This window comes from Tachysurus vachellii, chromosome 8 (genome assembly GCF_030014155.1).
Source record: "Tachysurus vachellii isolate PV-2020 chromosome 8, HZAU_Pvac_v1, whole genome shotgun sequence".
Lineage (NCBI taxonomy): Eukaryota > Metazoa > Chordata > Actinopteri > Siluriformes > Bagridae > Tachysurus > Tachysurus vachellii.
The window spans coordinates 16814912-16842850 of record NC_083467.1 but is presented as its reverse complement, the minus strand read 5'-3'; the positions used below and the strand labels follow the sequence as shown (position 1 = coordinate 16842850).

Genomic DNA, 27939 nt, shown 5'->3' with positions numbered 1-27939 from the left:
TAAGGCAGATTGGTTAAGTAATAAATCAGCCGTCGACGCAGTGATAATGACTGCGACACACACTTGTTAATGAAGATCTGTCCGATCCCTTCAGAAGCAGCACTTTTAACGTGATGACTGTATCTGCTTACGTGTACTCTACAGCATCACTGTTACCCTGGCAACAAGGAGGCCGTTCTCACGACGGCTGACATTCGCTTGGATCGTACCAAATACGAGCCCCCGGGGTGTCCAGTAGCGTCGGATGGAAAAAAAAATCGTTTTTTGTTCATACAGCGTGAGACAAACGGCGAGCAAAAATCTGCTTCGTGTGTAGTAGTTTAACACAGCCTAAAGTTTTTTATTGATTATTTTCTCCGAGTCTCCGGTTAAAACGATACTCGGTTGTGGCCCCCTCCTCTTTTTTTTAAACTTGGGAGCCCTTCCTGAAAAACAGAATCAAGCTGTCAAATGCTTGTTGCTCGAAGGAAAAGTCGGCGCTAGTGTTTTTAAAAAAAAGTATCGTATTAACCGTAAAGGACGCGGTCTCCTTTACAAATCTGTTTGAACGATAAGATGTTAAATAGCGCGTCGAGTTTTTATGTTTAATTTTGAACTCGAGCTCGTTAGTGTTTTGTTTGGCTGTATCGGGTGGGTTGCGGTGTCGGTTCGTGACTCGGTCTCTGGCTAGCAGCGAGATTTGGTGGCGATGAGGTAAGCAGGTGTTAAACTGGGGAGTTATTCCCGCTAACTAACTTACTAAATCTTTTTTTAAACAGAAAACTTTATGAGCTATGTGTTGCACAAGTAACGTGAACGTATTGACGCTTATCGTTTACGAAAAGCACAAATATGAACGGAAAACGCCAGTGAACTGAAGTGAGCGCCGGCCGGCGACATCTAGCTGGCTAGCGCCTGTATTATTAGCCGTAGTTGCTAGCTAGCAAACTCCCGTAAGTTTAGCTCGCAAACTAGAATCTAGTCAATCAGCTAACTATAGGTGTTTATACCTGTGCTAGTTAGCTGTCTGTATGGGACATCAATAAACGAACTGAGCAACTTTTCTGGACTTTGGAGAACAGCATAACATTTAGCACAAAGTCTCCAGATTTGCCCAGTCATTATTCGTTATGTCAGTTCCAGTTAAAAGAGTCACAACCGTGTAATAATAATATAACAAGGGGTGTAAACTTTACTCATTAACTCGCTTAGGGTTTGAAAGTATATTTCCGGGATCTATCGAGCCGTGTTTTAGTTGATGAAGATTTTTTCTTGACGGACAGATATGAATTTTAGACGCAGATGTTTTCTGCAACGTTCAACAACAGGAAGTGCTTTTCAGGAAACGTGAGCAAAAGGAAGGGAGAGGTCAGATAAGTGTTGGATAAGAAAGTTGACTTTCGTTTTCACCTCAAGAGAAATTTTCTGTAGGACAAAAGAGGAGATTGTGGTGTTAATAGTCAGATTAGTAGTTTAGTGATAGTCAGGATTTTATTTTTAATGTGTAAACAATGTCACTGGGCTTATTTATTTATTTATTCTTGGGAATGATTCATGAGTATCTGGGTTATATCCAGATGAACAGAATTTATGGGCAGAACAGTGAAAGTGTAAATGCACCAAATGCATGATTTAAATCTGATCACTCAGATCTACTCTATAAAATACATACAAATATGTCCTTGACACATTTGACAAGTACAATATAATACTATGACACTATACTTTAAAAAAGAGTATTTTGTCAAGTGTGAAAATAACCTCTCATATGAGAGATTAATATTAAATACAAGTAAAAACACATGTGGATGACATCTTTTTAAATTTCAATTCAGATACAATGCATGAAACAACCAGCTTGTAAACTGGGTCTGGACCAGATCATGATAATAATTGTGTCTTTTTATATTTACTGAATTAACTAACTGGCAATAACTCTATAACCAGAACCAGTGTGTGTCCCACAGCAGATACAGCAAGTTCAGCCATTTTCATCAGTGCAGATCAGTACTGGCCTAATTTAGACACAACGCCTCTGGCTCAGAAAACTCAATTACAGCATCATTTGACCATTTCAACATAACCAGAGATCATGCATTTGAGCTTTTAGCATGATCCATAATTTCTATTTTAAGCCACATTTTTGGGAACCTTAAGCAAGAAGTACCAGCTCTTTTCCACATGAGAATATTGATAGTGTTATATTTCAAGGTTAAAGGGATATCATATCTGTCTCATGTCATATGTATACTTACTGTACACCGTATAGACAAGCAAAATAAACTGCATGGCATCATTCAGTTGTAAAAACTGAAATAAATAAAAATATAGGCAGTAATAAGTGTATATAAGGTTAGTCTAGTAATCTAGTAACAATATATATCTACCTGTGTATAATTATGTACATTATATGGCCAAAGTAGGTGGACACTTAAACATCACACCCATATGGGGATCTTACCCAAACTGTTGGAAGCACATAATTGTACAGAATGTATTTGGTTGCTATGGCATTAAGATTTTGCTTCACTGGAAATGCCAAATAAGAACCGCGTATAGACTTAACCAAACGCCAGTGACCACCTTTGAGATGACCTGGAAAATGTTGTGGAAAAACCTAAAGAGAGGAGAAGGGTGGAGATTATTATAACAGCAAACGAAAACAAAATATAAAACAGGATGTTTAAGAAACACACATAGGTGTTGCAGTCAGGTAATAACAAACCTTTTGCCATATAGTGTACATCATGAATTTGATTTCAGTACAGTGTCAATTATGGTAATACTGGCCTAGCTGCTAAGAAAGGAACTGAGGGGTGATTCTCAGAATAAACCAGGCATGATTTAGGCCAGGGTTTCTCCTGGGGAGCTACTACCCAGCACAATTTCAGATTTTCTCTTCTTCGCAATAATCATCTAACTGATGAAGGGCTTAATAATTAACTCAAATCCCAAGATACATTGGTAACTATATACCTTTTTACCTATATACCTTTTTCTCTTCACTGTAGGTCAATGTAGTTACTGAATAATAACTGAATAGTATATACTTTAAAATAATAACTAAATTAAAAGATGGAAGTCTTATTATTAGTTGGATCGAGTGTAATAGAGGAGAGAACAGATCATATTTATAAAAAAAAAAAAAAAACATGTCCTTGTCCTTTGAACACCATTAGACTGTGTCTGATAATATAGCTTATTAAACAGTAACATAGTATCATGGTCATGAGTTGCTTTTATAGATTTTAATTTTGTATAGATCTAAAGTTATAAAGCAACAAATTGCATGTTACTGTCTGGCCAATTGGTTGATAAGGAAAACACTTCGGGATGTATATGTAGACATCTGCTTTGGTTTTTCCTCCTTTCCTGAGTGTCTCAGTATCACAAAACTCTTCATTTCACATCTCTTCCACAAGGTCAAAATACTCACACATCAGAGCTAATTAGTATAGCACAAAACCCTGGCACACTCACTGGTTTAGGTATTGCAGTCCCAGTGATGCTGTGAAACAGCAGCAGGAAAAAATGCTGGAACGCCTACACAGAGCCAAAGGTCAGAATACTGAGCAGCAGAATGTAAAACAGTATCTCTGCCCACCATCAGCCAGTCAGATATCCTGTTTACATACACCTACACAGTAACTATGCCCATCTTAACTTTTGCTAATGATGCTGATTAGTAGGCTGCCTTGTTTTTCGACATTAAACACATTAATACATAATTTGTCTGGTGATAAATGTTTTTTTTTACCTTTAAACTGAGCTTGTAAATATTATTTTGTTCTGTCACCGAGTATTAAAAAGACAATTGCCCCAATTATGTTTTAATCCTTTGGGGAAACAAAATGAGGTTCATTTAAATGAGTGAGTTGATGCCCATCTCACACAGGGTAATGTGTGTGGCCTACTTACCCTGCTGCTTTAAACTAGCTATTGTTCTTCTAGTATTAAACTGAATAAAAATCTCTTCACAAGCAAAGTATTCAAGGAAACAGTATTCTACTGATAAGTTGCCGGGTTTTGATGTTTACAGAGCAGATATTGTTTTTGGTGGTGGTTTATGACTGAGTGGGGCAATACTGAAATGAAGCATCAGGGATACCTACTCTATTTTCTACAGGAAAAAAAATCCATGTTTTTTAAAATGTTGTAAAATATCTCAGACATTATCTATGTCATGGTAGAAAAATTACCCTGAAAAAGCAACAATAACATTTCTTTAAGATTTATATAGGTTATAAAATACATTGGAGGTTCTAGTTACTAAATATGTAGCCAGCCATATTTGACTGATACAGGCCACATCCATGCTTATATACTTTCACTCTTTAGGCTGAGCTTCAGAAAAATAGTGGCCATACTCATAGTAGCTAAACAATCCAGGGATTACAAGCCAGTGACTTCTGTGTCCCATTATCCCAAGCACGGATAAATAGAGAGGGTTGTGTCAGGAAGGGCATCCGGTGTAAAACATACCAATATAAACATACGAATCGTCAGTAGGAGATATAGTGATGTGTTGAAAGAGGACATGAAGTTAATTGGTGCGAGAGTGGAGGATGCCGAGGATATAGTTAGGTGAAAAGAGATGATTTGCTGTGGCTACCCATTACAGGAAAAGCCAAAAGTGGAAGAAGACTTATAGTAGCTAAACAAACTGAAAGAATAAGGCTAAAGGCCAGCATTTGCCTACTGGATCTAGCTTGTGCATAGCTAACTTGCAAAGATCAGTATTAAAAGTCACTCTTGGCTGAAAATTTTGGATTTATGGCTTTAAGAATTTTTACAGTGCCAAATAACTTTAACTCCATTCATGTTGACAGGGCTACCACTAAATTACTACAAGCAAGAGTATTTCTGCATGCCTGCACGAAAATTAAGATGAACTAACTCATAGTACTAAATTAACTAATCAGTAAATATTTTTATTTGCATTGTGCTAGATTTTTCTATCTTTATATGTTAGTTTGTTTTGAATAGTGCTGTAGTTATTAAAGTAGGATGTATGCCTCATGTCACTTTAGATATGGCAAAAATTGGAAGAGCTAGTTTGGAATTAGAGTTTTAAAGCAGAAATGGGCCAAAAGTCAGCAGTGTTCATTATGTGAGATTTATCCTTCCAATTAATAAGGCTGGTATATGCAGAGTGAGAGTTTGCTTAAACATATAAGTTTAAAAGCAGATTCATTATCAATAAGTTACTCAACTCTAAACAGTCAAAACACTTTGGAAAAAGGATTTGTGTGTTTGAAGGTTGGCACATCATTCCTCTCATCACAAACTGACTAGAGCCATGTACTGGATGGGAATTAATGGTAGCTGACAAAAATTTGGGCAGTGGTAGTCCCCCAAAATAAACCCTTGCCCTTTAGCTGAGGTTGTCAGTTGTTCGCAGTGCTTCCTTCCTCAGACAATGTGATTGGATATAATTGACCTGCTCTGCTATCCTGCCATTAGGAGCTCAGATTGCTCAGAACTACTAAGGACTGCACTTTTATCTCATGCACCAGGCTGAGTGATCTGAACCTGGCTCAAATAGCCTTTAAAAGGTTATAGTCACTTAGTAACAAGTGTTTGCCTAGAATTGCTAGAGTCCACAGTTTGTGTTCTGAGGTTTATGCAAAAGAAGCTTTGTCTATACATAATTTGTGGTTTGTATTCTCATTTGCATGAGCAAAACTTGGCCAAGATATTACATCTGTTCCAATCCTGATCCACATGAGATATTAGGGCATGTAGGCCTTTATTGAACATTTTTTTCTACCAGTTCAGGAAATGATGAAGCTGCAATGCATTTAGGAAACAGAGTCCAGTTTTGATAACATCATTGTCAGTGCTATGTGTTTCTGTGTTTGGCTGTTGCCGGGCAGTCTTAGCCTGATTTCTCTGAAGTGAGCTCTTACTCTGTCTATTCACCAAATCCCCTTGGAGTATGTGATATAATAGGATTTATGCTGTGCCCTGATCCGATACAGGTCCGTCAGGCTGCCGTTTAAGTAGAGATCTCAGCCAGGAGGATCTGTGGAGGCCTTATTTCAAGCCTTAGATTGTAGCAAGAAAAATTATACTAAAATCAACCTAAAATTTGTGTGCTTCTTCATGGTTCATCACTTTGACTGGACTGCCTTTCCAGGAGGTTTGACACCATGAATAATCTGTGTTTTTATAATATCTTTTGTTTTTCTTTTTATTTCCTAACAGACCGTTATTAAGAAGTGCCTTTCAGATGACTCCCTGTGTCGCTGATCTCTGGTCGCTGCCTGCCTGTACCACCCACACTCCTCTCTCTCCACCTCAGTCAGAGTACTAATCCTCCCACCTCAAACCATTCCTTTCTCCACCTGACTGCAGCATTCAGTCAACCCACAGCCACAGGAAAGCATAAACTGCCTGCTGTCAAAGTAGTGTGCGGATCATGCTATGCAGGAACATTACATTTCTTGAATAAAAACAGACGTGTGATTCACAATCCACCAACCTATTACAGTAAACAACTACGCCATACTCAGTCATCCTGAACGTAGTGGATAAGTGCCCATATATCTCATTTAGTGTGTTTCACTGTGGCTGTCAGCAAAATGTCTGTGGCATTGCCAGCTGTGCGCGACACTAAGTGGCTGACTCTGGAGGTGTGTCGTCAGTTCCAGAGAGGCACGTGCTCTCGCAGTGACGAAGAATGCAAATTTGCTCACCCACCCAAGAGCTGTCAGGTGGACAATGGCCGAGTTATCGCCTGCTTTGACTCCCTAAAGGTAAGAAGCACTGGAAAAGAAAATCTGAGCCTTGACACTGCTGTCCTAAGCATTCATCTTAATTGTTCAATTCTATAATACATTTCAGCTTTTGTTTATGTAAAATTATAAACATTTTCTAAAATTGGTAAAGGCAGGAAGGCCATTCCAGAGCATCTGCAGTGCTCTCTCCACCGCATGGTTTTATCTGAGGGTTGCGAGTAACAATTAAAAAAGGCAAGTCATTCAGTTTCAGTAAGGTTTCATTCCAAAGCACATTCTACAATCAAATATAATGAAATGTGAAAAGCAATTACCCCATTAGTTTATAACAAACTATGGTTATTATACAGCTTGAGATGCAGCCCATGTATTTGAGACTCAGGTTTTGTCTTCTCTTCAGAATTGCAGAAGTGTTATTAGAATAAAAACTTCATTGTGAATGTAACTGAGTGATCAGAGAACGAGAAAATGCTCTGTTTTAAAGTGTTGGCCTCTTAGGTAGCACTTTAAGGTTAACCAGCTAGCTCAATGCCATTGGTTGTTTGTGCACTGTTGTTATTCTTGTGCACTGTTGTTCTATTCTATTCAGTGTTGTGTTTGTTGAGTCATTGGCACACTCTAACTATACTAGATCAATACAGAGCTAGTTAGTTAAACGGTTTAACCTTTTTTCTATTATGATTCATCAGTGAGCTGCTCTGAGAGAGAGAGATTACATGCCCTCTGTGATGCTTTGAGACAAATGTAGCCAAGCTTGCTGGTTACATTTTGCCAGCTACACACCGAAAAGACATTTTTCAGGTGGTTTCTGTATATTCGATTCTTTGATTAGTGTGTTTAGTTATCCACTCTTATCTGGAATTTGTGGTAATGTTAAAGGGAGGGACCTTTCCCGTACTGCTTAGGGCGTGATGATGTAGGATATCTGATCTGGCATATCTGAGTAATGACTGAATTACTGTGAGTTAGCATTACAGGATTCCCAGGACATCTCACAGCACCTCTGGAACATGATATTTCATAGTAATTTTGTATTAATCTTGGCATCTAAATAATTTTGGAGCCAAGTGTCTCTAGTTTGTATCACCCAGTAAAATGTATTCTCCTTGTAGTATGCCCTTACATGCTCTTATGCCCTTACCTCATTTTCTATAATGGTAAAGGTGACAGAAGTACTGAGAAACAGGAGGGGATGTGGTCATATAATTCAGGTCCTCCACAGTAGCAGGGGAGAGATCACCCCGGTGTGCTCAGTATGCCTTACTTATCATGACTCATGTCATTTTAGGTTACTTAGCACATGTCTTAGAGACTAATGGTGCAAATGCCTGGGTGAAGTGCAGGGTAGGATTCAGAAATACACAGGCATGCACAGCCCACACACAGCCCTCAGTTAGAGGGACAGTATACTTACTACCTTTCACAATTTAATTGTGTTCAGCTGTTATATCTCCTGTCTTCTCTTCTCTCTTTCCTCTCTATGAACCCCCCACACCTCCATTTGCTTTGTCATAATGTTATTTGCCTCTGTTATACTGGCTGTCAGTCACTCTCTGTTCAAAAACCATTTTTGTCAGAGAATGTGAAATTGTGAAGATGACAGACTTTGCATGCAAGAATATGTGTGGCCACTATGCTTAGACTGTTAGACTTTAACAGTTTAAATGTTTGCACCATTATAACAATTTAGTGTTTTCTTTTCATTAATCAGTCCATCTTATTACTCAAACACACTACATCTCATAGCAAACCAACAGCTGGATCTTGATATTGTATGATGCGCAATTAAAAATTGACTGTGTGGGTGTGTAGGCCTGTCACGATTAGTATGGCATTTGGCTGAGGTCTGATCATCATACACACACTTTATGCTGCTGTTAAACATCAAGCACAACAGCAGACAAATATTGCAAATATATAGCTATTTGTCAATAATTAACTTTCCCTCTATAAATTATTCCTAACATTAGAAACATTAAAGGGGAAAAAGAGCATAAATAATGTCTTAAAAATATAAAACCTATTACCAAAAGTAACCACACAAATAGGATACCTTATACCTGATTATAAATGCTAATGATTATCTGCAGGCATGTGAACGGATAGTGACAGTAATAACTGTGACAGACATAAGTGGGTGTACAGCTGAATACTCAATCATATTTATGTGAAAATTAGATTGCTGACTCAACTTTAAATCCTTCCTTATTGATTGGTGTCTGAGCATTAAATCCCTCTAATCTGATTATAAAACATTTGACCCTTTATTATTACATTTAAAGTATAAGGGTCAAGCTATTTTAAAGTGTGTATTATTGTTTTTTCTATTGTTGTTTTTGCATTTGCATCATATTTTACATTAATATTAATGTTGAGCAGATGTATTCTCTCAAAAAGAATGTATCATGTATGTTCTCCGTGTTTAGAGCAGTGTCTCTTCCAGTGGAATGATCTTATCCTCTCAGTGATACTGTATAGATTTAGGGAGGCAGGGTCAATAGATTTTACAGGCCACAAGCTTCTGCTTCTGCTTTTATTGGCATATAGTGTTGAAGGTAAAATGTATTGAGGTGTTTGGGTTTTTTTTCAGCTAGATGATTTGACCTTTATTTGTCTTGTGCTTCAGGCAGTTACCTGTTTATAAGTTGTTGGGTGGTTTTTTTATTTTTTATTTTCCAGTTTTCACTTTCATGCAAGCTAAGAAATTCTTTTCATCAGATCATGTTGCATATGTGCCACACAATGATCATTATTATAAAGTGTCAGAAGAACAGCAGATGGCTGCTGTTGGTTCAGGTGCTGCATGTCTACGTCGTGTAATGGTCAAATAATATTCAGCTTTCTGCTCACCACAACACACAGCATTCAGTGTGCTGTCACTCCCTTTCACTCATGACATATGCCATCGTGACACACATCTCTCTTGTTTTCCATCCCCCACCCAATTCGGTTGCACTGATGTTTATTTAAAAGCATGTGTAAACCATGTCTCACACCTGCATTCTGTTAGGTCTTAGACTAGGAGAATTAAAATAAAAGCTGTACACGTTTCATGGCTGTGACCCATTTGTGTTACAGTTAGACTTATAACAATTTTGGAATAAAATTAAAAATGATAAACCACTTACTGTAGTGTGCAAGAGGTTATTCAACAGTGAACTACTGAGAAATATAACAGGAATATATTGTACAGCGATTTCATTATACAGAAGAACCTTGTGTTTGTAGGCTTGTTCTGCCAGACTGACTACATATAGGAAAACTAGGGTTCAAGAAATGGAATAAAAAAATTCAATAAATCAATCCAAGTAGGACCAAAATTTTAACATTTGCATTCCAGGCCTAACATTGTGTACTGAAACCTGTAGAAATAGAAAATCCTTTTATATAGACTTAGGGCCTTTTTACACCTGGTCACTTCATGTGTTTTCTCTGATCCGATAGCTATCTGATTTGTTAAAACCGTTCCATTTACATTAGACCACGTAAAAGCATCTTGGTGAATCGGATATCAATCCGATCTTTCTACTCCCACCCAAAATGCAAATATATTTTACCTCATTTCCGGGGTAATTGAAATGGAACACGCTTTGGCGTATGCGGTTTTCAGAATGCAATCAAAAAGAAGACGAAAAAACTTGTTACAACGGTTATGCTACAAAAAACAGCATTTACTGTTTGCTGCATTTTCACTGGCGGCAGCAGTGCATTTTAAGACCCAACGAGACCCCTGGGTGAAAGATCACTTGCGAGTGATGTACTTCCATTTGGGAGGAGTATAACGCTGACGTATGTGGCTTGAACAACATTCATTTACACCTGTCCAGTTTCATCTGAAATGCGTCCCAGACCACCTCCTGAAGTGGTTTGAACGATTGGATTTATATCCATCTCGAAAACATTTCTTAGAGCATTTAGACCTGGTCTTTTTACGAATGGATAGCTATCCGTTCACAGAAAACGCATGAAGTGACCAGGTGTAAAAAGCCCCTAAAAAGAATTTAGTATGCTACAGTTAAAGTAAAAATTGGATTTCTACCCACAATCCACTTTTATTTCCTTCTCAAGTTGTGTCAAAACCTGCAGATGCTCATGGCTGATCATTTTTCTACACTGATTTTATATTCAACATTCACAATTTTGTCAAGCACCTGTGGAAATTACCATCATTCTATATTGTTCTTTTTTGTAAGGAAGCTTCTGAAGTATAAAACATTTTGGGTGGCATTTTTGCTCTTATTTCATTTGGAAAAAATATAATTTTTCTGTTTTCCAAGTTAACTTATTTGCCCATACTCTTTTAATACATTTCCTATGTCAGCTTTGGATCACAACAGAAAATCCTTGTCAGCGAATAACTGCTAGTTTGAATCCCAACAACCTGACAGCCATCTTTGGCTGAGACAAAACATAATTAGCCCTGCTCTCTGGGTGGGAACCGAATTACTCTCTCCCCCTGTCGATTAAGGTGACACAAGCCAATTGTGGGCGTCTGTGAGCTGTTAGTGGGCAGTTAGCATCTCCTCCAACATGTCCGGCTGCCTGGCAGCAGTTGGAAAAGCAGTGGTAGAGCAGAACATATCTCTGAGGAAGTACGTATTCACACTCATCCTCCCCAGATTTTTCTTAACCTGTTTTAATTTTATCAAATCCCTTATATTTTCCAAAATATTTGCAAACATCCAAATGTATAATATGTGTATAATAATATAAAATGCGAAATGAACGGAACATTTTATTGTCACCAGGTTATCTGTTAATTACCACATTTCTTCAACTTTAGCAAATATGAAAATGTAAGCATGTGTTTCTATATTGCGTATGCAGGGAGTCATAACAGTTTGGTAAGTTATATAAAATAGCTCAACTGCATTGTTTGTGATTTGTCTCACACTGAACTGAAGATAACATTACACCATGAATAGACTGATTGTGCCTATAGAAAAATCCAGTATTTGCTATAGAATAAAGAAACCCAGTTTAACTTGGAGTGGGTTCCAGAGTTCCGGAGTCCTGCCATTGAGCTCTGAGTTTATGTGGTTTGGCCTTTTTCAGTGTGATTGTTGCTGCTTCAGCAGTCAGTACTGTTATTGTAGTCTTAGAGTATTCTTCACAAAAACATTATAATTAGCACCACCTCTATGCAGAAATCACCGCACATACTCTCTTCTTGTTCTGTGCCCAATTCCTTTACTTGCTTTCCAAGAACAAGACATTCCAGTTTTGCTCCCATTGTTTATTTCTTTAAGGAGCTGATTTCCTTAACTGCCCTTAAAGGAAAACTCCACCCTAAAAGGCTTGAGTATCAATATTTTTGTGTATTAACCTGGGTGGTGTATTTTGTTTTGTTTTTATTCTGAATGCCATCTAGCCTTTGAACTTTGAATCAGCCAGTGCCAGTTGTGCATCCTTTTATGACCTGTAGGTCTCTGGTAGACAGCTATACACAATCTCCTGGTTCATAATTAGGTGTTTCTCCACATCGTCTGTATGCAGCTTTCTTGGTGACTTGGGCTATGTGCTCTAGGGGTTGGTGTGTTTGTCTCCACACCTGCTCACTCCGTGGGAACTGGAGTGGATGAGTCAGTGGGATTGCTATTCCATAGGCACAGAGGTGGCTGGTAAAACAAGCACTGGAAAGGTGTGAGATTTTTTTGCCAAATACCCAGTCCTCTTGGTTGTTTGCTTATAAAACCAATAGGAAACCCCTAATCATGTTGACACTTTCAACTTGCCTGTAATGTTTGTACCGCTGTTGTAGGCTTGATGAGGATGGAGAACATGCGGTGAAGCTTTGTAGAGGGTCATGAGGGACAACTGATGTTGAGCTCTTCGGCAGTAAATGCATAGTTTCCCTCTTTAATGCCACTGGTGTACCACATTGTCAGGATATATCTGCCCATGGTGCATGGGTCCGGTGGCTTAGCGTTTGAAAGATGGAATGACAGTCAACTTCACAACTGGTCTGTTCTGGATAAGAGTCTCAGAGCAAATTGACATGTTGTTCAAGGAATTGAGGGTAGCATCTTTACAGAATTGAGCCCAGTTAGTGAGTACTGTAGCTCTTTGAGGGCTTGAAAAATCAAGAGCATATTCAGCATTACAATAAACAAACAGTGTTAAACAGACTAGTCAAAGGCAAAAACATGAATTCCAGTAGCTAGATCAAAAGACCAGAAAGACGATTAGCGAATAAAGGGCTTGAGATAGAAAGAAAGACAAAAGACACATGTGCACACTCTGCAGAGTGTATTCCTCACAAAGAGTAAGTTGAAGGAGAGTCTGTGATTATGGCTGTGATAGTAATGAGGTCCAGGTGGATGTGATCAGTGACAGGGTTTTCCCTATAATAGAAAGGCTTAGCTGCAGTACCTAAGTGTTTTTGAGTTCTTTAATATAAAAACAATGGTGAGAGTTCTATGCACCAGGCAACATGAATGACCTGTTCAACAATCAGAAATCAGTATTTGGATAAATGTTTGTGTGATTGGTGCATATCAGATGCCCATTAGCCAAGCTAATTATACAGCTGATTGGATATTTATCTGTACCGTCAACTCTGGATGATAGTTACTTGTAAGTTGTAAGCCATCAATAAGCTGAGCCTCAACAGAGAATAAATGAAGTATAAACTATTTTTTACATCAAGATGCAAACCATTGGAACTCAAGAACAGAAAGGCTAGAATAGACATTGCTAGAAACCATCTTAAAAAGCCTGATCGGTTATGGAACAATATTCTTTGGACAGATGAAACCAAGATTAACCAAAATGATGGGAAGAGAGGGTATGGAGAAATAAAGGAAAGCTTCATGATCCAAAGCATACAACTTCATCTGTCAAACATGGTGAAGGCAGGTTTATGGCATGGGCATATATAGCTGCCAGTGTAACTGGGTCACTCCTGTTTATTGATGTTGTGACTGCTGATAGAAGTAGGAGGAATTTTGAAGGGTATAGAGCTATATTTTCTGCTCAGATTCAGTCAAATGCTGCAAAACTTATAGGATGGCTAAAACATGCTGCTAAAGCAACCCAAGAGCTTCTTAAGGCAAAGAAATGGAACACTCTTAAATGGCTGAGTCAGTCACTTGACCTCAGTAAAAATTGAGCATGTTTTTCACTTACTAAAAGCAGAAAGACACACAAGCGCTGAATTAAGGGCAGCCTCAGTAAATGCCTGGGCAGTCATCTCAACGAAGGAAACTCAACTGATGTCAGGGATTCCGGGTTGGAGACACTTATTATTTTTCTACCGCTTATCTGAACTACCTCGGGTCACGGGGAGCCTGTGCCTATCTCAGGCGTCATTGGGCATCAAGGCAGGATACACCCTGGAGTGCCAACCCATCGCAGGGCACGCACACACACACACACTCTCATTCACTCACGCACTCACACACTAGGGACAATTTTCCAGAGATGCCAATCAACCTACCATGCATGTCTTTGGACCGGGGGAGGAAACCCAGGGAGAACATGCAAACTCCACACAAGGTGGAGGCGGGAATCGAACCCCGACCCTGGAAGTGTGAGGCGAACGTGCTAACCACTAAGCCACCGTGCCCCCCACAGATATTCATTATATTTAGAATTATCTTTGTTTGTCCAATTGTCCATTTCTAAATAGTTAATGCAGTATTTTCATTCAGCCTCTTGAATTACGGCTGAAAATCTCCACTTTAATTGCATCTTGATTGCTTAATTCAAATTCATTGTGGTGCTGTGCAGGGGCAAAATTATTGTGTCACTATTTAAATACTTGTGAGTTGAGGAAATCTATTTTACAACTTTAGAAATTGCTAACTTACATAGATATATATGCAGGAGACTTAAATTATTTTGATTCAATTTTTCCAATTATTATATGGCATTATGTGGTTATATATGACTGAATTAAGTGAAATTATCTAGTGAAGCTAGTTAGTTGGATACCTTGACAAGCATTAGTATCTAACATGGCTTGATAGCTTAACAAAGTTAGTAGTTGGTTAGATAGGCTGATGAAAACCACTGGTTAAAGCATCATAACATCCCAGAAGCGCTGGACATTTTTCAATACACAATCTACTACTTAGGATTGTTATGTAAAACCGGTGCTGACTGCTTCAGTAAGGACATTATTTGAGAACACAGCCTTAGATAGCTTCTTTTCCAAACTCTTGAGGGTTGTGCGGCATTTTCCACAACTGTCCTTGACAGAAATAGTTTGCTTTCTTGTTCCTGCAGTGTAGTGTGAGAAACAGTAGCAGACAGTGATGCAAGTCATCATCTAGACAGTCAAGCAGTACGAGTTGGGAATAAGTTGTACCATATTTTGACATAACTTTTGAGTGATATATTACTTATTTGTCAGTATATATAATTTGGTTGAAACATTATTTAAAGGTGATTTTTAATTGCTCCATGTATTAGCTATGTGCAAGTTACTGAGAAATGCAGTACACAGCTCTAAACTAAGTAATAACAAAATCATAGAAACATTAAGTCACTTTTTTTGTTGAATACACTTTTCACTTTAAGCACAATAAATGTTGCTCGTTTTCTTTCACAAATGTGGTAAGATTTATGGTCAAAAACTATTTGAATTATATGTCAAATAATGTAAAATGTTCTTTGAATCATTTCAAACACCCTCAACCACTACCACCACCACCTCTCAGAACCCTGAGAGCCCCTAATCCCTCTGTAGTCCTCTGTGGCCATGTTTGTAGGCCGGACTATATTCTTGGAATTATAGCTGGATGCCAATTCTTGCATAGGCATGACAGGAGCTGTTAATCATTTCTTTATGGTATCTTATTTGTTTTATTACATAATAGAAGGTCATTTATGTTTATCTCATATCTGTCGCCTTAGCCATCGTTGCAACACATTTTTAAAATTCAGGTAAAATTCTTCCACTGAAACTTACATGTATTTGCTTACATGTACTTACTGATCAAATCCATTTATTAAATGTTTTTCATTAACAGATAAACTCTCTGAACCATTTAAGAGAGTCTTGAGCAAAGGAAATTTTCCATGAACCAATAAAGGGCATGCTGCCAAAAATGACTTTCTCACAAAGTTGTTTAGCAAGTTTTGTTGGAGGATGAACACACTGCCAGCGATGTTGTGAGATGTGGGTGATTTATTGAAGTTGAAGTGAATTTGATGTGGATGTAATGGAAATGTGAGCTACAGGTTGTGTGGGATCAAAGCAACTTAGCAAAGCAAAAATAGATATTATTTTTCATTTCTCGTGGTCCAGTAGTATTTATGGAAACTTTTTTGAAAATGAAATTTCTCTTCAGTCACTGCACTTTTGTTCTGGATAAACAGGGCATGATGTATTTTCTATGATTTTGTTATTACTTAGTTTAGAGCTGTGTACTGCATTTCTCAGTAACTTGCACATAGCTAAACATAGATGTTCACACACACCTACTTAAAAGTAATTGCATGATTGAGGCCCTCATGAGGAGCTGTATTGTGAGCCCCTTTATTATTTTGATGAGTCCTGTATATTCCTAATAATAGACTGCTTGAGCTATACCACAGTTTAGTGTAATACAATACAGACTGACCTGCCTATGTGTCTGAGAAGAAACATTTATCTCCACAAATAGTGCTAACTACCATATTAGGTGAGTCAACACACACACAGCCAACCAGTTGTCTATATATCAGGGAGATCCAGGATGATATTTCTTTAGATTGACAAAATACATGTTGAGATGCTAATTTCTCAGCACAAATTTATTTTGCCGATTTCCTACTTTTTAAATTGCAGCAGATCCATCTCACAATTATTGAGGTTATCTGATAGCAGCCCGACTTCTGATTGCTTAGTGGAGATGGACCCTTGCCAAAGAGCATACAATATGAGTTCACAAACACACACACACACACACACCACTTCAGCCCCTCTTTTCATGTTCTCTCTGTAGTCCTTTTCAAAGCCGCTGACTGGTGGCGACAGCATATGAATGCCCAGCCTCGGCTACCAGTTTATGAACTATACTTACTTTTGACCGCTTATCTGTATTGTGCCTGATTTCTGCTCACTAAAACCTCAGTACAAACACATACCCCTGATTTATATTCAATGGCCATACAGTAGGATCAAACTAATTTTATGAAATCTTCACATACAGGAATATGTTTAAAGATATTGCCATTTTTTCCCTGAGACCAGCTGTCATGTCGGGAAACAGATGCTTTATAAATAGAAGAAATGATTCCTGAAAAAAAGAATTACTTGCGTCTCCATTCTGCTCTGTTTGTCTGTCCACATCAGTGTGTATCAAATTAACTTATTGACTCTAGATGGAATTACTTTCAATTTAAGAAATTTCCGTACAGTTTTAACTGATTTCATGGCTTGCATTCCAGGGTCGGTGTTCAAGGGATAACTGTAAATATCTGCACCCTCCATCTCACCTGAAGAGTCAGCTGGAAATCAATGGAAGGAACAACCTGATCCAGCAGAAGACGGCTGCAGCCATGCTGGCCCAGCAGATGCAGTTCATGCTGCCAGGATCCAGCTTGCCTGCTGTGGTACGTCCCACCCCTATCATTCTTTTCATATTGGAAAGCCCCCAGTGTCTAAGTCTTTTTAAGCTGTGTGTGTGTGTGTGTGTGTGCGTCTGGGTGGCATAAGCATAAATAAAATTTGTCTGATTGCACTTGTACATCAAGTGTCTTGCTGTCACATCCACAAAGAGCACTTCATTTATATTAATGTCAGGATCAGTGTAATCTACATGAAAATATAGTTCTATCACAAATGCTATGTACTCTGTTGTTCCAAATTAATCACTTGAACATCTTTGTTTGGCACAATTACTGAGGCATCTTGGCTTTCCTCCTCATAGTCAGTCTGTCAGAGTACGTAAAAGAAGCAGCCATCTTGCACATTGATATGGTAAGCTTGCCAGGATCTAGGTGAAGTGCAGAATCCTGTGGAGTGAGTTTAGCTCAGCTTGAGCCCTGGAGTTCTTTGGCAGTCTATTGCTGTTTAGTTTGATTGTAGATGCATTTGGATATTTAGGCTTTTGCATATTAATCTTGTGTGAAACAAGGCATATAGTATTATCCACATTATTTATTTCAACAGCTAACACTAAAAAATCTATTTAAAAAATAAAATACAATAAATAAATTAAGTAAGTCATTAATTAATATTAATAATCATGTTCTGGACTCTATGTTTTTGCTTTTGCAGTCTTCTTTTCCTGTTGGTCAGAGTCTGGGGCCAGGACCTGGGATCAGTTACTCCCCCTACCTCTCTCCAGTCACTCATGGGATGGGACTGGTTGCTACGGAGATGCTCCCGAGCAACCCTGTGATTGTCTCTGGCAGCCCTGCAATAGCAGTGCAGAGCTCGAACTCCGCTTCCTCATCCCAGAAAACATTGCGCTCTGACAAGCTGGAGGTACAGAAAACATTTACACAATGATAATTAAGCGGTTTCATGCCCTCTGTTGCATGCAGACAGTATTGAACGTTATGCTAAAGGCACACTAGCACTCACACAGATGCACAAATATACCCAGGCTTCAGTCCTTACATTGCATCGGATCTGAAAGTTGCTATTTTTGTTGTTGGCTGATGCTGTATGTGTAGGTGTGTAGAGAGTTTCAGCGGGGGAACTGCTCCCGAGGAGAGACAGACTGTCGGTTTGCCCACCCTAGTGACAGCCCCATGATTGACAGCACTGATAACACAGTGACAGTGTGCATGGACTATGTGAAGAGCCGCTGCTCCAGAGAAAAGTGCAAATACTTTCACCCTCCTGCTCATTTGCAGGCACGCCTCAAAAGCTCTCAGAGCACACAGAGCACTGCTGCAACTGCTGCTATGGTGAGGATCAGTGAACACACATGCTTCCACGCATATTACGTCTTATACGTTGGACTCAAAACCTCTCATTGCTTTTTGTGTGACATTGTGCACACCCACATACATAAACATATGCTGATACACAAAGATTCAAAACCAGCACTCAAAACACTGCTACTATTAATGATCTAGTAAGTATACAATCACCCCCTCAAACGTACTGCCTCAAACCCTCCCACACACACTCACACATACAAACCCAGACTGCTTCCTTTTTACAGCTAAATGTAAACTATCGAATGGCAACTGCTGTCAGACCACTGATCATGCTTCATTAGTTTATCTTTACTATTCCAATAGCTAAAGAATTAAACCATGGAAGGTATTGTGTGTGGGTGTGTTTTTTTTTTTTCAAACAGGGAATTAACATCGTGAATTTTCATCAAGTTATTGTGGTTTTGTTGAGCAACTAATGAAGCATCATGCAATTTCGTGCCATAGTAGTGTTTTCTGCAGCTTCTTTTTTTAACAGAACTGTTCGTAGGACTTAACGAAGATAACACTGATTAAACTTGTTTTGTTCGTGTGCATGCATATTGTTTAAGTAGTAAACAGCATTCCGGTTATTTCATTTTTTTGTGTTTTTTTTTCCTCTCACCTCTCCACAATGCAATGCTGTTCCCATGATGCACCTGTGCTTGCTGTTTGTTAATACGCTTGACTCCCATTGGCCCACTGCCATCATGTGTTGGCTGCGTGCTGTGTGCAGACTCAGTCAAGTGCCAAAGTGCTGAAGCGACCCCTCGAGGCAACTGTTGACATGGTACTTCACCTTTCACCTCTGGCTTTGCATGGTCTTAAATCACTGTTATTGTACTGTGGCTATTTTCAGATTTGATTTTGCTTCCTCGTTTAAAATTCTCGAATTGCTCATCCTGTGTTTGTGGACATCCTGTGCTCTATGCTAAAAATTTACCCTCAAATCCTCTGGTCTGTCAGGTTATATTTTATCTCTCTAAACTATTTCTTAGCGGTCATGATTTAATTAACACAATTTGATGTTAGCCCTCAGCGTAGACATGTTAGATGTTTATTTAATGATTTCATACATTCATTTTCTTATTCTGTTTTGCTCTCTTGCTCCCTTTCTCTTAGGCATTTCCTCACAGCATGTTGCAGCCACTGGCTAAGCGAGTGGCTCTAGAGAAGAGTGCAGGGCATGGTGGTCTTTTAAACCCCAGTGTTTTTCACTACCAGCAAGCTCTTGCCAACACACCTCTGCAGCATTCTACTGCACTGTTCCCTACAGGTACACAAAAAACCTGAATGCTCACAAACATACACACATACTGTACACATGGGTTTCTTTAATGTGTTGGCCACAGCATCATCTCTTAGATTGGGTCCACCTGATGTCAGCCACTGCTCACATGTTTAAATCTTCCTACTTTATTTTGGCCTAAAGCCTTTTATTACTCTGTGCCTGTATTCGGGCTTTCCTACCTCTCATTACCAAGATCTCTATTATGTCTGTGCAGTGAGCTTTGGCGTCTATAAAGTAGATGCATGTGAAATACTCTATAACTGGGTGGTTACATTAACTCTGTTTCCTCTCTACTGCTGCTGCAGGCTCAGTCTTGTGCATGTCCCCTGGACCTGGCATTGGTATGTTTCATTCTGCTAATTCCCTTATGACCTTTTCCCATCATTTCTGTCTCTTTTGCTCTGATTCTGTTTTGATCAAATAAGTATGACTGTTCTTCTCAGCTGGGCTATTTCTCAAAAAGCCTTCTGTGCCTTATAGTTTAAGACCAATTATTACAATCATAACAATTTAGTTCAATATGAAAAATGTTGTACAGTGTAAAAATAATGTTTTTTTCTGGTTTGGAAATTAAGTCCATTACTAGATCATTGCAATCATGTTCTTCTGCATGCTGTGTACATCGTGAATGGATCATCTAGCTTGAAACAGCCAAAATACAATATTACTCATATATTTTGCAGTGTATCTTCATAATCTTCCCCAATTATAGAACGGTAGTCTTTCCAGCTGGAGAGATGACATACAGTGGTAGTACATACTTTAATCAATAATTTATGTGTTTACATGTGTAATGAATAGCAATGGTTTGAGGCTTACTAGTAATAATAATAATAATAATAATAATAATAAAAGAAACAGTGGGTGGAGAATTTTGGGCAGTTATAATGGGGTCACTAGACAAAAAGGTTGATCAAACATTGACATTGGTCACTAAATGGAAAACACAGAGTTTTGCTTATCTAAAACATTCATCCTGTCCTTTTTTGTTTAGAATTTGCATCTGTGACAAAGTGCCTTTCTCACTCAGTGTCAAGCTTAGAATCATTTGCAAATATGCAAACCTCAGTCAGTTCCGTGGCAACACCCCTTTTACTGTGCACAACAAGCTTCAACCGCTGAGTGCGTTTCCCAGACCTCACAGAAGTTAGCACATTAGCTGCATTCCCAGTGTTGAAAAACTTTCACTATGATACTCAAAGTACAAGATTTGACATTGCTTTAAACCATGAGGTCCCTCAGATTGATTTTTTTGAATGAATCTTCAACGCAAATAAGCATTGATCTGCTGCTTTCAAACAGTTCAGTTGACGTTTATATTTTAGCAGACTGTTTGTGTGCAAACAGTAATTTTATATCAGTAATTACATCAAACACTCAATTATTATATCAGTTATTTCTAATTATTTATCAAATTAAACATGTTTAAAATATATATATACTACATGAGCTGATTATTATTCAGTCGCAGCGTTAAACGTATATGTGCTTACACAAATCTGAGCAAAATACCTGTCTTATAACTGAAATGTTATGATAGAGAAAGCAATATGTCATTTGTTGCATGTTTGCTTCCATGACACTCATGTTTTATCTAAATATTGCTAGACTGTCTAAAGATTAACACATAGTTAAATAAGTACAGTACAGTTACTGTTAGCAGTGGCTGTATGAAATGAAAATAATCTGCCTTTTGACTTGAACATGGGGTCTGTGGTTGCTTTTTAAAATCAGGTGCAAGTTTACAAATCTGAGTGTGTGCTTGCATTTGGTTACCTTTACGCTTGTGCTTTTATGTGTCTGTGTTTCTGGCCTTGAACCATTTTTCATAGTGATTGTACTTGTACACTGTTTGGTTTGTAAATTTCAATTTAATTCCCAAGCATAAACCTTAGTTTTCCTCATTTTCCTCTTTTGATTTTCTGTTTTGAACCAATCTAGTGCCTTCATGAATTGTACCTACTTGATATTATACAGCATTGATTACATCTGATAGACAAGTTGACTCATTTTCTCCCGTTCTCTTCTGCTTTGCTTGTTGTCTGCATGCCATCTGCTGGTCTGACTTATACTAGTGGCTTTACCATTTATTAGATACAAACACACACATATACAGATATATCCCACACAATTCTATGGTTACCGTAACGCTGCTCCTCCTTGTTCATTGCTTTCATGGTTCCCTTCCTGAAAAAAGTTCCCATGATGCTCAGTGCCCCGCCTGCTACCGCCTCCGCTCCTGCTGCAAGCCCCTACGCTGCTGCCGCCGCGGCAACCGCCAATCAGGTTTGCTCCTTTACAAGCTCTCTCTCACTGTTCCCACCCTCTAGTTCAGGAACAGAAAATACTCTTTTACAGGAATACCTCCTTTTACACAGATCAGGCATCTCTGTTAGCTCTCTATTAGCTTAAATGCATTTAAACATAAGCTATCAAGAAATATTTCCTGATAGCTTATTGGCTGCTTTTCTAACACAGGTTGCACTCTGCAAACAGTCATTAGAGCTAATTAAATGATTGTAAGAAAGACATGCATGTATATGGTTAGAGAATCAGGTGTGCAGCGTAACCCTGTTTTCTGAGCTTTGTTGGTTTGGCTCTTGCTGGCTCGATATTGCTGTTAGTAGTCTGGATCCATAAGCAGCTCCTGTCACCTCAACCATTCACAGCAGCTGTTTGGAGCTCCCCCTACATGCAGTGTGTAGTTACTTTTTTGCTGCTTCATTGCTATCATTGTTTTGCATGTTTGTCTTTATTAAGCTGCCCTTGTCATTGGCACACAGAACAGTTTCTTTGGTTGACAGAACAAGAGAATTACAACCAAAGTGATCAAACTGACAATTTGTCAATAACGAAAGCACAATGAATAAAATTCTATCTGCCCTTGAATTCAGTTTTAAAGTGTCAGCGAGCAAATTCATAATCCATAATGTATTACTGCCCTCTGCTGGTCACTTCACAGACTCAACACATAAGCTTAAAACCTAGAAGGGAGGTTGTTAAAATCAGTCCTCGGTCTTCGATTGATGTCACAGTGACACCAATTTATCACAGAGGTCATATGTGTGCAGCCTGTGAAACCAGAGCATACATCATTAATGAGCTGACTGACTGAGTGAAGCTACCTAGTATGAAGGTGATTGCATACTGTGTAAATATTAAGATCTGTATCACCAGCTTTTGATGTCATTTTGACTATTTATATATTACACATAGTGCCTATTTCTATAGTTAGCAAGCCATGGGCAGTATGGGTAAGCAAATGTTGTAGCATGGTGATACAAAGAGTAAGACATTTCAGATTAAGTCTACTTTAATTCCTAGTTTAACTCCAAAGCTAATAGTTAGATGACTGGATCATTATACACTGTAAACAATGGTAAGAAAATAAGGAGGAGACTGTAGTTGCCAGTATGAAGGCACAAGGCAGGAGTATGAATACTGTATGTAGCCTATATATAGATATTCCTACACCTGAATTCTGCCTTAATATATATTTGCTTTATTTCTAATGTATACAACTTTATATGGCTTATGAATTTGCTGACCAGTGTGCCAAACCAAAAATCTGCTTTTAAACATAAAAAAGTCACATTATAGTGACCCCTATCACCCCTACATCACTCATTATCAGGTGCAAATTACCTTTCAGATCATGAATTGCATCTATAGATTTGCATTGGTAAAACTAAATATACAAGAATAATATATAAAATATACATTTACTTTACAGCGTGGTTCACTTTCAGAGACATTGTTTTAGTACTTTTACTGCTCAAAAATCAGTAACAAGTAATTAAAAGAGCTCCCATTAAAACCTATGTATTTCTTACTAGAAATCAGACTTATTCATTATTTATTAGAAATCTCAAATCTTTCGAAAAAAAATTTAAGATCATGTCTTGAGTTGTTTTTCTGCCACTTGTAATTTCTGTTTGTTAAAAGTATGTTATAAATATTTTAACATGTCTTTTTGTTCTTTTTGCAACAGATCATTTTGAAATAGAGTGCAGGAGAGAGACAGAGTGCCAGCGCAACATACACACACTTCTTAATCAAAGAGTGTGTGGATGTAACATCCTCAATTCCACAGAATTACTGCTACATGCATGCTGATACACACACACACAGCCTAACAATATTTTCTTTACAGCTATGTTGAAGAACATTATACATATAGACACATTATATATATATATATATGTGTGTGTATATATATATATATATATATATATATATATATATATATATATATATATATATATATATATATATATATATATATATACATATACATATATATATACATACATACATACAATATATACACAGCAACAAAGAAACTAATTAAACATATATGTTTCTAAACCTGTTTCACTGGAACAAAATCTTATTCTTTTTGCTTGTTTATATACATTATATAATTCTACACGTATACACAGTATCATCACCAGTGTTGAGTAGAAAATCATTCAACACCTGTTTTACTGTGTGACTCTATTTGCACTTTTATTTTTTTTCTTTTAAGAAAAAAGGGCAACATCTTGAGAAAGACTATTAGAAGTCCAGTTTGAGGATTTACACAATTCTCACCAAGCTGAATCAAGAGATACTGATATATGAGTGTTTATCTGCCTGCAACGGCATCAGAAAGGACTGTATAACCGAGTGCCGAAACACATCAAAGCCATGCAAGAGGATGGCAGGCAGCGCATCACAACCCTGTAGGAGAATGTCAAACGGCATGTGAAAGCTATGCAGGAGAAGGACAGAGTGAGTTCACCTCTCTGCTCCACACTTAATGCTTTGCCTGAGCACTGCTGCAATACAGCAGCCTGGATGATGAGAACTGTTAGCCAAATTATTGATAGAGAAAAAAAAAAGATTTTCACCTTTAACAGTGGCCAAACAGAATAGTGACACACTAACCCTTTAAAACTTGATGTAAATTTGAACTTTATTACTTCATTACAGCCGTTCTTTTATAATTTCTTTAGCTGACAGTGTAGTGTTCAGGTTTTGCCACAGTAGAGGTTATTCTCTTATTCTCTTGATACTGTGCTGTGGGAAGAAAAAGACAGAAACAAAGATATGATTGTGTGTGACTTTATATGTGTGTGTGTTTGTGCCTAGTGACACAACATAGCATACGTTACTACATCTGGGCCCTACAGCTAGACTTAGTGTCTGGACGTCTCGGCAGTACGAGCTGTGTTTGGTCGAGCCAAACTGGGCTGAGGTCATCCTGTTTTTTGGTTTCTATATTTATTGTTATGATTCTGTATAAGTGCCTAACAATGTTCTTTACAAGCATAATATGGATACAGATTTGTTCGTGTTTAATTTTGTTGCTGCAATCTGTCATTTTCTCTCTCTCAGAAAAAAAAAGGTAAAAGCAGTTTAAAAGAATGATCATGGATGTCATGTTCACTGGTGATTTTATTTTTTTTCCTTATCGTTCATGAAAATTATAACAGAAATACTTACTACTAACACAAAATGATGTCCTGTATAAGAGAAGTCTGTGACTGCTGTTTGGGAAAGCCTTTTCTCTACTTTGTATAGAATTTTTAAGCTCTTATACAAGGTGAATTTGTCTTGAGGTGGGAATGCTGCAGGCTGTTGAGTCTCAGACTTCTAACACCTATAATGGAACAATTTTCTCAAAGTAGCACTTCATCATTTAATCAGTTGCTTTGGGACAAAATTTACAAATACATTTGATGTTTTATTTTACATTGAAATCCATAGGCCTCTTTAGGATTCTACTTACGTTTATTTCATTTCCTAGAGCAGTGATTGACAACAGCGTGACATGTAACTGACCTACTACTTAATGGTTCTACTATTCTAATCTACTTTAATTTAGGAGACAGTCAATTATATAATTTCTATTTGGATGTGTGTTTGTGTGTTTATATGTGTGTTTTAATTCAGGGCGGAGATAAAATGCCATGTGAGAACCTAGACAATCTTTAGTTTAGATACGCAAAGGCACTGCTCAGAGTTGTAGTCATTTAACTTCTCAGCATCGCCTGAGGATAATTTATGTTGTGATCTATAAGATATATGAGAACTATTATGTAATGTTATGGTATTGATTGTGGTTAATGGACCATTGTTATGTTTTGTTTTGAGATGAATGTAATTTATTTGATGTAGGGCCTTGCTGTTTTAAAAGGCCAGCTTGGTGCCACTTTCTTCTCCTGCATCACCTGACTTGTGTGGGAAGATAAAAGCATGGTGCTTGACTTTGGAAAGTTACAGTGTCCTCATTAAAAAAGCATTAAGCGTTACGTCGTATTACACAGTTGTTTGTGAATCTAATGCTTCGATATAATAGTCGTTGTTTGAGGTGTGTAACTATGGCAGAAGTCAGCTTTCGTGAAAGACAAGTCTAGCAGTGAGTAATGCAGGTAGCCAGCTGAGAGAAGCACTCAACACTGCATGACGCATCAATGCAGGTCAGGCTGCAGAAGTGTTCACGTAATGTCAAATTAAAAATAACACAGCATTTCAGTTTATAGTTCACTTTAATGTGCTAATATTTTAGAACAGTACTAATTTGTTAATGTGACCGTTCAAAATTGCTATGAATGAAATTGTTTTTGTAAGTGATGTTCCTGCTTTTTTTTTTTTTTCAAAGATGTTAGGTTCAAATATATTTTCCTTCTGGGAAAATACTTAGTTTCAATGCCTTATTGTCATGGACCATACTATTTAATTGAAAAGTATATTAGTCTTAAAAAATTGTTTCACTTCACTTATTTAGATAAGTGTTTACACAGTTTTATTTCCACTGTCCAGATGTAAATGAATATTCGTTGGAATTTCTTAAAAACAAAATACTAGTGCTAAAAAAAAGCAGTGTGTTATCACTCTAGAGCGTGAGCACAATCCGGCTGTAGCACTATAACGGAACAAACGTCACTGACATTATGATAGAATTGAAGTTTTGTTTCAGAGATAATAATAGAAATAATAGAAATAGAAATGTTTACGGTGTTGTCCCTAAGGATGATCCAGTGTCAGAGAGCCTCATGTTCTGTCTCTCATTACAGAACTTCTACTAAACATATGAATGTGTCTCATCGTCAGTGCGTATCAGTGCGTCTCCTGCTTTCTTAGTGTCAGTCTGGTGGATAAGAATTTCAGAATGTAATTTATCTCTTGACTGTTGTAGCACATTCTGGACAGGTTTATGAGTTTGAGGGCTACAAGGCACTCACTACCTTAGTCTGTTCACTTGTGATATTTGCCTTATCTTCTATGTGTTGCTCTGATCATTTCATCGCTCTTAATGTTGTTTGAAGGTTTCTGTAAAACAAAAGGCTGTATTGGCTCTCCTAAAACGAAATATAAAACTTAATATTCAATAACCTAACGCTAAAAAAAGGGTCTGTGTAATAAAACCTTTTCTCCACAACTGGAGTGAACGTGTAGGATTAGAGCCCAAAGATTGTTAATTCAAACAGAAGAAATGCATGGGTAATTTTGCTTCTTAATGTGGAGAACAGGCTTTTAAATAACACATGTACTAAGCTGTACTTTGTTTTCTGAGCACTACCTTGTTCCTAGTCTCTATTCAACACCAGTTACAAGGAAGAATTCACAAGTTTCAATTCCATGCAGATTAAATAAGCCACACATTATAAGATTTTAAAGAGTTTTTTTTATATGTTTCTTTGTGTAATATTAAGTAGTTTATTGCTTTTTGGGTTCTGTAAACATAAAGTTTGTAAAATATATTGTCACAAAGTAAATAAAATCCTTTAATGACCATCATGTGGTTTATCTTTATGAATATGGGGTGGGGAAAAGGTTGATAGCGTGTGCATGCATTTCTAAAATACAGAAAAACCAAGTGCACATATCACAGTGTAGACTGGCATCTCTATTCATACCATCAATTACAGTTCTTGTATGGATATAAGGACACCTGAATTGAGGATAACTGCACATATAAATTATATAATATAACATTATATAAGCATTATATAATATATAGAGATTAGAGAAATAAAAATATTTTAATTCATTACAGAATCTTAGTCTCCAGTCTTTAGTTAT

At 37.6% G+C, this 27939-nt stretch overlaps 1 protein-coding gene across 9 annotated transcripts; it reads left to right on the top strand.

The window, feature by feature from the left end:
• Positions 1-308: 308 nt before the first annotated feature.
• mbnl2 (muscleblind-like splicing regulator 2) lies at positions 309-27654 on the top strand. 9 transcript variants are annotated; one of them, XR_009648965.1, is made up of 10 exons: positions 321-693; positions 6187-6737; positions 17097-17261; positions 17929-18138; positions 18330-18566; positions 19315-19368; positions 19701-19854; positions 20175-20210; positions 23861-24642; positions 25003-27654. XR_009648965.1 is itself a non-coding variant. In XM_060876626.1 (10 exons), the coding sequence occupies exons 2-10, from the start codon at positions 6564-6566 to the stop codon at positions 23873-23875; spliced, it is 1134 nt and encodes a 377-aa protein (XP_060732609.1). In that variant the 5' UTR covers positions 324-693; positions 6187-6563; the 3' UTR covers positions 23876-23931. The 9 variants fall into 9 exon arrangements, 8 of the variants coding, with proteins under 8 accessions (XP_060732608.1, XP_060732606.1, XP_060732605.1 ...); XM_060876626.1 differs by lacking the exon at positions 25003-27654 and adding an exon at positions 22067-22155 and having other exon boundaries at positions 324-693; positions 23861-23931; XM_060876621.1 differs by lacking the exon at positions 25003-27654 and having other exon boundaries at positions 316-693; positions 22067-23931.
• The last annotated feature ends 285 nt before the right edge of the window (positions 27655-27939 follow it).

What these genes read in the sequence shown, in the direction of transcription:
- mbnl2 (XM_060876621.1), top strand. Translation starts at nt 6,564, where the DNA reads ATGTCTGTGGCATTGCCAGCTGTGCGCGACACTAAGTGGCTGACTCTG. An exon ending in CCTGCTTTGACTCCCTAAAG is followed by an intron (nt 6,738 to 17,096) that starts GTAAGAAGCACT and finishes CTTGCATTCCAG; the next exon opens with GGTCGGTGTTCAAGGGATAA. An exon ending in TGCGCTCTGACAAGCTGGAG is followed by an intron (nt 18,139 to 18,329) that starts GTACAGAAAACA and finishes CTGTATGTGTAG; the next exon opens with GTGTGTAGAGAGTTTCAGCG.